This window comes from Falco cherrug, chromosome 4, assembly GCF_023634085.1.
Source record: "Falco cherrug isolate bFalChe1 chromosome 4, bFalChe1.pri, whole genome shotgun sequence".
Taxonomy (NCBI): domain Eukaryota; kingdom Metazoa; phylum Chordata; class Aves; order Falconiformes; family Falconidae; genus Falco; species Falco cherrug.
In genome coordinates this window covers 13,744,943-13,754,850 of record NC_073700.1, presented here as the reverse complement: position 1 = coordinate 13,754,850, position 9,908 = coordinate 13,744,943, and the positions used below count along the sequence as shown (strand labels likewise).

General features: G+C 71.7%; 2 protein-coding genes across 2 annotated transcripts; one reads left to right on the top strand and one right to left on the bottom strand.

The window, feature by feature from the left end:
* Positions 1-1,733: 1,733 nt before the first annotated feature.
* Positions 1,734-6,207, top strand: PRRT3 (proline rich transmembrane protein 3). Its single transcript, XM_055706549.1, has 4 exons — positions 1,734-1,829; positions 2,533-3,679; positions 3,765-3,905; positions 4,346-6,207. The coding sequence occupies exons 2-4, from the start codon at positions 2,551-2,553 to the stop codon at positions 6,112-6,114; spliced, it is 3,039 nt and encodes a 1,012-aa protein (XP_055562524.1). The 5' UTR covers positions 1,734-1,829; positions 2,533-2,550; the 3' UTR covers positions 6,115-6,207.
* Positions 6,208-6,336: 129 nt separating this feature from the next.
* Positions 6,337-9,736, bottom strand: CRELD1 (cysteine rich with EGF like domains 1). The gene is made up of 10 exons (XM_055706565.1): positions 9,536-9,736; positions 8,922-9,004; positions 8,714-8,824; positions 8,546-8,637; positions 8,256-8,432; positions 8,037-8,132; positions 7,862-7,945; positions 7,631-7,726; positions 7,416-7,559; positions 6,337-7,337 (listed from the first exon to the last, which is right to left on the bottom strand). Exons 1-10 carry the CDS (start codon positions 9,719-9,721, stop codon positions 7,117-7,119), a joined length of 1,290 nt encoding a protein of 429 aa, XP_055562540.1. The 5' UTR covers positions 9,722-9,736; the 3' UTR covers positions 6,337-7,116.
* Positions 9,737-9,908: the final 172 nt, after the last annotated feature.

The following is a 9,908-nucleotide window of genomic DNA, read 5'->3' as shown; positions in this document are numbered from 1 at the left end:
GCACAGCCAAGGAGTGCTGCAGAGGGCATGGGGCAGCACCGTAAAACATGCACGGTGGTCATGAAAAGGCGAAGCTGGGATGTTGGCGGGCACTTACTTGGGACAGTTTTCTCCTAAACTGGAATTTTGTCCTGCTTCCTTGGGGAACAGCCTGGAAGAAGGGGGAGAACAGTGGCCAAAAGCCAGTGAAACCCAGGTGGCTGTGGGCACAGGAGTATGAGAGCACAGGACACATCATCAGCACAGGCAGCAGCTGCAGCAGCATAGAGTGGGGCACTCGTCGCCCAGCAAGTCACCTGGCAGAGGACAAAACTGCTGGCAGCACCAGGGACATGGAGGTGGCTGCTGCACCCGTGCCTTGTACTAAAGGCACCCAACATCTGCAGAACATGGGGCACAGCTGGCTCCCCCCCACGGCCCTGCTGCACACTCAGCACTGCGGCCACCCCATCCACAGCATGAGGCTGGCCGGCTTCATCGGTGCTCGGCACTGGCGGTGCCCAGCGCGGTGCAGGCTCACCGGCTGCCCCAGGCTCTGCCGCTGCCTGGCTCTCCCCTGGCGCGGCCTCCCCGGTGCTAATCCCCGGATTAGCTGCCTGCCCAGCCTGCTTTGTGTGGGCCGGCATGCCGGCATTGCCCAAATTCCCCAGCCCCTGGGCTCAGCTGGCTGCTGCAGCCACCCTGGTCCCAGTGCCTGCACCCAGCCCGGCCCAACCAGCCTGGCACCCAACCCGGAGCCCAGCAATGCCCCGTGCACCGGTGGTGAGCCCGGCCGGGCACGATGCCCCGGGGATGGAGAGGCTGCAGGAAGCAGGAGCGGGCCACTGTGTGCTGCTGCCAGCACGGTCCTGCCGTGGGGACTTGAGGTGCCACATGTGCCTGCTGGCCTGGGTGAGTGGAGAGCAATGGCAGCGACAGGGGTGTGCCAAGGCTGTGGCAGCTCAGGTACTGCCTGAGGGAGCTGGGGTGCAGGCAGAGAGCTGGGGTGCAGGCAGGGAGCCCGGGGTGCAGGCAGGGAGCCCAGGATGCAGGCAGGGAGCGGGGGAGCACACAGGGAGCCAGGGAGCAGGCAGGGAGCTGGGATGCAGGCAGGGAGCCGGCGGGCATCACTGTGCGGGACAGAGCCCTGAGCCGGTGTGACTTTGTGGCGCTGTGGCTGTGCCAAGGCCAGCCCAAGCCCTGGCAGGTGGGCAGTTCTCCAGCGAGACAATTAGCTGATTAGCTAATTACCTGCACCTTGGCAGGGCCCCATAGCCCCGCGGCTGCCAGGGTGCTTCGTGCCCCACGCAGGGTGGGAGGTGCGGGGCAGTCGGGTGCCAGGGCTACCCACAGGCCTCCCCGAGGACCTTGCTGGGGGGCCGGCAGCCGCCCCCCGCCCGCCGTGGGACACGCACCAGCAGCAGCACCGCACCGGGGTGCCGCAGCTTCCCGGGGCGGGCTCTGCCTGCGCCGCCGGTCCGGTCCGCCCGCCCCTCCGGCAGCCAACCCGCCGCTGCCCCGCTGTGTCCTGCCCCGCGGGGACCGACCCGCAGGACCCGCCCCACCGGGGGACCCGGCGCCGGGAGTTCTCCCCGGCGGAGCCCCCTGGGGCCGTGCCCCCCGCGCCCCGCACCTGCGCCCGGTCCCCGTGCCCCGGCCCCGCACGGCGGCCCCAGCCGTGCCCGGGCGCCCCGCGCCCCCCCCCCCCCCCCCCCCCCCCGGTGCCGGGCGGGTTCCCGCGCGGGTGCCCGCGGCTCGGGGCGGCGCGTGACCGGCTGCCGCCGCCGCCCGCTCCGCCGCAGAGCCCGGCCCGCCCGCACCCGCACGGCACCGGCACCCGGCACCGGCAGGTCAGCGGGGGGGCTGCGGCCGGCACCGGCACCGGGGCCTCCCGGGCTGCAGCGGGCGGCGGGAGGGGGCTGGCCACACCGCGGCCCGGGCACCGAGCACCGAGCAGTGGGGGCGGCCCGGCGCGCTGCAGGCGAGATCCGCGGACTGCGGCGGCCGCACCGACCGCGCTCTGGTCCCGCACTGGCCGCGGCCCGGCTCCGCGCCGCGGCCCTGGCCCCGGTGCCGGCGGGGCTGAGCCGCCTGTGCGGCGGCGGTGGGGCGCGCCGGGCCCGGCATCCCCGCCGGGATGCAGCCGGGGACGCGCCAAGGTGAACGGTGCGCACCGGAGCGGTGCCGCCGGCGGCACCGACACCGGGGGGGGGCACCAGGGATGGAGCACCGGGGAGGGGACAGCGGGGATGCTGGGGGGAGGGAGCACTAAGCACCGCGGACCAGCGGCACTGGGAGCACCGGGTCAGGGACACCGCGGTGGGGACTGCCAGCACCGGGGACACTGGGAAGGGGAAGGCCAGGAATGGGGCCACTGGCACCGGGGACACCAGTGATGGGGACAGCTGGGAACAGGGCCCAGGGCCAGTCCAGCCGCTGGCTCTCTCCCCGGGCAGCGGGTTGCCGTGGGCACAGTAGCCCCGTGGCCGGTGGCATGTGCCCCCCGTGGGCAGCTGTGGCTGTCCCGGCTCACCAAGCCCACTGTCCCCCCAGGGCCGCGGGGTGCTCACCATGGCTGCAGCATGGCTCATCACCTGGGGGCTGCTCCTGGCCACCGGGGTCCCCACCAGGGCCCGGGGGATGCTGCCGGTGGGACTGTCCCCAGGTGGGACACTGCAGTGGGGCAGGGACCCCCTGCATCGCCCTGCCCAGGGACAGCGATGGCCGGGCCCACCCCCCACCTGGGAGGCGTCGGGGGAGCCGAGCGGCGCCGGGGCCCCCAGGACCGAGCGCTGGGGGGGCAGCAGCCCTGTGCGCTGGTCCCCACCGCTGCAGGCAGGGGATGCTGCCGGGACCCCCCTGGAGACAGAAACCACCACGGCAGGTGCTGGCACTGGGGCCTGGCAGGATAGCGGCACAGCCGTGGCCGTGGCAGAGGAGCCGCTCGTTGCATGGCGAGGACATGAGGCTGGAGGCCAGGACAGGCCCCGGGGGGGGACCTGGCCGCCCCCCAGCTCTGCACTGGGTACGCCGGGCCCTGAGGTGCCCATGGACACGGGGCCGGGCTCCCCAGGGCCACTGCAGGCAGGGCAGGGCCTGACCCCAGCCAGACAGAGTGTCACCGGGCCAGCCAGCACCTCCAGTCCTCGACCCACCATGTCCACCATCGCCCTGACCTCCAGGCCGGCACCAGGGATGGCGACAGCAGACACCCACACAGGGGGACAGCCAGTGATGGAGGGACCCACAGCGGTCCCAGGCCTCCCACAGGGTACAGAGCTCGCCCCAGCCAGCAGCCAGCCGGTCCCGCTGGGCACGGTCCCTGTCCCACACCCCACGGGCATGGGGCCAGCCCAGGGTCCCCATGCCAGCCCCAGCTCCATGCAGCCGGTGGGCAGACGAGGGGGACTGTGGGGGGCCCTCAGCCCGTCCCCAGCTCTGCCCAGCTCTGCCCCATGGCTGCCCCCTGAAGCACCATCCTGGGGGCTGGCTGAGCCCTGGACCCGGGTGCTCCCAGCCCACCAGCGCAGCACCCGCAGGGCCCCGCTCAGCCGCGCCACTGCCAGCCCCGGGAATGCAGCCCCTCGCACGGATCCCAAGCCAACGGGGCAGTGGGGACCCCAGCCCGCCCCAGGGGCTGCCCTCAGCCCTGTGCTGCCACCTGCCTCCAGCGCAGCCCCCCCTGGCACCCCCGGCACAGGTAGGCGCTGGCAGGGCATGGGGGACCCCTTGGCAGGGACCAAGCCCCTGAGGGTGCCAGCGCCTGGCTCTGCCCTCTCTCACAGGGCTGCTGCCCGAAGAGGACGTCGGCTCCCCGCAGCGGGTCCGGGGTGCCGTGGGCCCTGTGAGCACCCCAAATGCCACCAAGGCCACCCCATGGCCAACGGCGCATCCCGCCACAGGGACACCTGGGACCAGGCACACAGGTGATGCAGTCCGAGCCCATCCGTTCTGCAGGTGATGTGGGAGCCCATCCCTGGGGCGTCAGGGCTGGCATGGGGGATGGCAGCTATCTTGGGCCACCCAGCTGGGACGCAGTGACACCTTCAATCAGGATTGTGCCCGGCGACAGCCCTAATCTACTCCTGCCCGCAGGGATTAGTGCTAAGTGCCAGGCGGGAGAGGGCTTCCCTGGGGGTCAGGGACGTGACTGGGGCCGTGCCACCCCCTGCACTGTGCGTCCTGACAGAGACCCCTGGGAGGTGCCGGTGGGCACAGCTCTGGCCAGCAAGGGGCATCCCCTCTGCGGTGCTGGGCTGCTGCAGCTGCTGCACCCCAGTCGGGAGGGGGGGAGGTGCAGGCAGGAGCTGGGTGCTACCAAGCCCCCCCACTCCCCACTGACCATCTCGCTCCTTCCTGCCCACAGACACCCTGGGGACACAGCCCCCTGCCCATGGCACCGTGGCCCCCTCAGCCACATGGCGACGGGCAGGGGCGACGCCACAGCCAGCACCCCAGCATCCATCCACACCACAGCCGCAGCCCAGCCACACTCCCCCGGTACCGGGGGCCAACGGGACGGGGCTGCGCTGGGCTGAGCTGCGGCGCCAGCTGGGCTTTGCCTGGGAGGCGCATGTCTACGGGGTGGCCGCCATCTTCCTGCTGCTGGCACTGGGCTGCCTGGCTGGGCTGGTGGGGGCAGCTGCCCTGCGTCCCCCCCACCTGCCCCACATTTTAGGGGCTCATGGGCTGCTGCTGGCTGTCTGCCTGCTGCGGGCCACCTTCCTGCTGCTGGACCCTTACGGGGCACGGGGCCGTCTGCCCCCTCGAGCCCTGCTGCTGCTCAGCACGGTCCCCTTTGCCCTGCTGCTCGGCACCTTCGCCCTCCTGCTCCAGCAGCTCCAGCGCCTGACCCAGCTCCAGCTGCTGCCAGCCCAGCTCCGGGGGCTGCCGGCACTGGGGGCTGCAGCTGCGCTGCAGAGCGCGGTGCTGGGGACCGCCGACCTGCTCCCACCCTGGCTGGGCCCCACCACCGGGTTGGGGCTGCAGGTGCTGGGCTGTGGGGCTGGGGCCCTGCTGCTGCTGGCGGGGCTCTGGGGATGCTGGCAGGTGCTGCGGGTACCCCAGGAGGGGCTGGGGGGCAGCGGGAGGCCTGGGCCACGGCAGGGGGCCCTGGCACTGCTGGCGGCGGCGGTGGCAGGGCTGCCAGTCTGCGGGCTGCAGCTCTACAGCACCCTGTGGCTGCGAGAGGTCCTGGGGCCCCCCGGGCGCTTCTCCCGGCCCGGCTGGGTGGCACAGCTCTGGCTGCGGGTCGGCGAGCTGGGCACGGCGCTGGCACTGCTGATGGCCGCCGCCGAGCCGCTGTGCTGCCAGTGCTGCCACCGGAGCCCCACCAGCCATTCCTGCTGGGCCAAGGTGCTGCGGTACTTCTGTGCCGGCCGCAAAGCTGAGGCGCCCGAGTACCCCAACAACTGCTACGACTGGGCCGCTGGCAGCACCGGCAGCACTGGCGGCACCAGCCTGGAGCGGGCACCGGCCAACGACATCTCCAAGAACCTCATTCGCAACCCGGCGGAGCAGCTGCCCCTGCGGGCGCTCAAGGACAGCAATGAGGCCTGGGCAGCTTCTGCCGGGATGCCAGGGCTCAGCCCCAAGTGCCCCAACGTGCTGGCCGCCCGCTCCTGCACCACCTTTGAGCAGGGCTCGTCCCCCTCACTGGGGGAGCTGGCCTTCCGCCCGCCGTCCCCCATCGACCTGCGCCGCAGCATCGACCAGGCGCTCTGCCGCCGGCACCTCCTGCACGACAGCCTCTTTGGCCGGCCCCGCCGTGGCTCCGGCACCTCGCTCCACAGTTCCCTGGCCCCCGCTGAGAGCCCCGGCTTGGGGCACATGGTGCGGTGCAGCTCACTGACAGAGCTGCCTGGCCCCCGGCAGCCCCCCGGCACCGTCACCATCACCGTCACCGCCTCGGCCAGCTCGCTGGAGAGCAGCTCGCTGAAGATCAGCTGGAACCCCTGGCACCACGGGCTCTCCTCACCTGACAGCCTGCCCCTGGACGAGGCACCCAGCCGGGCCCCCCTCCTGGTGCCCGCCGGACCCCCCAGCTGGGAGCGTGAGGGCCCCCGCAGCTTCCCGGCCCTTGGCAAGGCACCGGTGGACGCCCGCAGCCTCTCCAGCGACACCATCGAGCTCTGAGCTGGGGCAACGTGAGGATGGGCAGAGACTGGGGGGTGCAGGGGGACGAGCCCAGTGTGGGGGTCCAATTCTGCACCCCTGGGGGGCCGGGCAGGAGGGGCCAGCTCCATTTGTGCCAAACCAGAGAAATAAAAAGTTTATGTGGGGAGGAAATGGCCCCGTTGGTGTGCAGTGGCAGCGGCGGGCGGCAGCACCCCCAGCACCCCCCGCAAGTAGCCGAGCTGGGTGTGCAGAGCTTTATTTCCTGAGATATGGACACACGTACAGATGAGCACACCCCGACGGACAAACCACGGAACAAATGAAACGGCCACGCTCATGCATCCGGCAGGGCCCCCCCGCCGGCATGGCACCCCACGAGCAGTGGGGGGGCCCTGACCCCCTGCCCTGTGGGAGCCCCGGCCCCGCCAGCCTGGGAGGGGAGAGATGGGCTCTGCCCAGGGAACATGGGGAGGAGAGGTCAGGGGGACAGGGGCAGCTCTCCCAGCCTCTCGGCTTCGGGTGGGGGGAGACCTGTCCCCCGCTGCCCCATTGGGAACAGTCTCATGGGGGGGAGACACAAGGTCCCACAGGACCAGCAGCCTGGGGACACTCACCTGACAGGCAGCACGGCCAAGCTCTGCCAGCATCCCCGCCCCAGCACCCGGTGGTGCCAGAGCACCCCAACCTGCACCCGTGCCCTCCCACCTGCCATAGTGCCAGGCCTCTCCTCCAGAGCACGAGGGGCTGGGGGCAGCATGCTGTGCCCCTCCCCCCCAGTGCCACACTGCCTGGCACCACCGCTCAGGCTGGAGGTGGCTGTGTGGGAGCCCCCGGGGATCAGGGAGCCCCAGCTCATTCTGCAGCGGGGGGTGGAACCCTACGCTAATGAGGGGCTGGGGGACACATGCAGGGCACAGCACTGCGTGCAGGAACTGGTCTTGGCAGCCAGCACCTGCTGGGGGGGCCCCCCGCACCACAGGCTGAACCTGCCCCCCCAGCCCGCAGCCGGCAGCCCCAGAGCTATCTGCCCTTCATGAAGCCATCGAGGACACGGTCGCTGCGGTCAGAGAGCCAGTAGCCGGCCATGGCAGCCACAGCGCCAATGAAGATGGCGGTGAAGACCATGTCACCCTTGGCAGCCAGTGTGGCGAGGGCACAGATCATCACGCCAAAGAACATCTGCTGCAGCACCACCACCTCATCCTCTGTCACGTCATCAAAGAAGCCCTTCTCTGGGGCATCTGCAAGGACAATGCTCGTGGGGGGGCACAGCTGAGTGGGCAGAGCCCCTTGCCACCCCCCGCTGTGTCAGGCCATACCGGGGGGCTTGTCCTCCACGCACTGCCCATCCCGGCGGACATGGCCACGGGCACAGACACAGCGGTAGCTGCCCTCTGTGTTCTCGCACACCTCCTGCACTCCTGTACACACCGGCTCCTCGGCGCTGGCACACTCATCCACATCTAGGGGGGAGGCAGGGCTCAGGCAGGAGGAGGGGGCAGAGCTGCCCCCCCAGCTCGCGGGATGCACTCACCCAGGCACTTGGCTCCATCTCGCCAATAGCCCTTATTGCATTTCTTGCAGCGAGCCGGCCCAGCGCCCATGCAGCCAATGCAAGCCGTGGAGCAGTCTGTCGTGGGGAGAGGAGCCGGGGTCGCTGCCGGAGCCCCCTCCCACCCCAGCCGGCAGCAGCCCAGGCCATGGGGGATGGCCCCAAGCCGGGGGGAGCCACCCATGCAGAACCCCCCCCCCACCTCCCCCTGACCTCGGCACTCGTAGGAGCCTTCCGTGTTGACGCAGAACTGGTTAGCTCGGCAGTGCGCCATCTCTGTGCCACACTCGTCGATGTCTGGGGGGGAAGCGGGGGGGCGGCCCTGTTGAGCCCCAGCTCCTGGGACACAGTTCCCCGCAGCCCTGAGCTCGCCCACTGTGGCGCTCACCGATGCAGCGGTGCTCGTGCAGCACCCAGCCCCTCTTGCAGCGAAGGCAGCTGGAGTCCTCCGGCCCCGTGCAGCGCCCACAGGCCCGGTAGCACTCTGGGGGCAAGGCAGAGCAGGTGTGGGCACAGGCAGGGGGGAGCTGCCTGCACCAGGGCAGCACCGGGCCGGACCCCCGGCAGCAAACCCCCCCCCCCCCCGCCAGGCTGGACTCCCACCTACCGGCACATATGAGGTGGCTCTTGTTCCGTGAGGCCTCGTAGTAGCCGTCACCACACTCGGCACAGAAGGGGCCACCATAGCCTGGGCTGCAGACGCAAAGACCAGTGCCACGGCGTGTGCCGTCACCATCACATCGTCCATTGCCGCTGCAGGGCTGCCGGGGCCCACCGGCACAGGCTGCATGGGGAGAGATCAGCCGGCTGGCAGCTGGGGCAGGGGGCAGCATGCTGGGGGGGCCCATCCAGCCCGGGCAGTGCCGCCAGCACCCGGCTCATGCCACAGCTACTCACGCCTGCAGTCAGGGCCGTAGGTGCCGGGTGGGCAGCAGAGTGCCAGCTGGTCCATGCACAGCCATTGGAAGAAGTCGGGGTGCTGCTGCCGCCTGGGGAGCGGGGGGGACACAGTGCTCAGCCCCCTGCCAACCCCCTGTCCCATCACGTCTCCGTCCCCAGACTCACTCATGGAACCACCACCGCTCCACATGCTCCTCGCTCCGCTCCAGCAGCTGGTGGCAGGTGAAGTCTGAGGGGGCGCAGACGCCCTCCAGCACCTCCAGCAGACGGGTCTCGCTGCAGGGATAGAGGGGTCAGCATGGGGACATGTCACCCGGGGGCAGCTGGGCCCCCACAGGCACCCCACCTCCTGAACCAGCTTGGGAGCACCCACCTGTGCTGGTACTTGGCCAGCTTCTCCTCCTCCCAGGCGGTGTTGCCCCCACCAAAACCCTCGTGCTCCGTCCGCTCCAGGCCCTGGGCACATGGCGGGGGGGGGGCAGTGCAGGCGTGGGACCCCCCCCCGATAACACCCCCTCCCCATAGGGACCCCCCAGACTGTGCCACCCTCCTCCAGCCAGGGGCGAGTCCCCCCAGGGACCTGCCACCCCAGAGCCCAGCTTCTTCCCGCCCCGGGGACCCCTCCCCTCCCTAGGGATGCTCTGAGTGCCCTCCCCTCGCCATCGGCCTGCACAGGCCACCCCCTTTCCCGGGCCCCTGTCGCCTCCTTGCTCCCCTGGCCTGTGCCCCCACCCAGCCACGACACCCCACCCAGCACCCCCTTTGTCCCTGCTCACCCATCACCCCCAAACTGTCACCCTGCGCTGGGCCACCTCGGCACTGCAGGTCGGACCCCCCCCACCTGTCACCCCTGGGCCCCTCCCCACCCCACTGGTCCCCGCCTCCCCCCACAGCAGGGGCTGTCATCCATACACCCCACGGGCCCGCCACCCCCCACATGTCCCCCCGTGATGCGCAGCCCCCGCCCCCGGCCCCCTCGCCCCGCACCCTGCTGAAGCTGTCGGCGAGGCCGCGGCAGGCTCGGCACGGCTCGGCCCCGTCCCACTCCGGGTCGGGGTCCGGGTGGGCGCAGGCGACCGCCAGCAGGGCCCCCCCGAGGAGGGCAGCCCCCAGCAGGGCCCCCCCCCGCCGGGCCGGCAGCAGCGCGGCCGCCGGGCGCCGCCGCGGCCCCATCCTCCCTCCGCCCGCCCCGCCCCGCCCCGCCCCGCCCCGCCCCTCCGGCACCACGTGGGCGGTGCCCGCTGACTCAGCGCCCGCCGCCCCCGCCAATGGCCGCGGGCCCGCCGCTGGCTGCCCCCGCTCCCAGCCAACCCGCGCCGCCCGCCGCGCCCCGCCTCCCCGCGTCTTAAAGGGGCCGAGG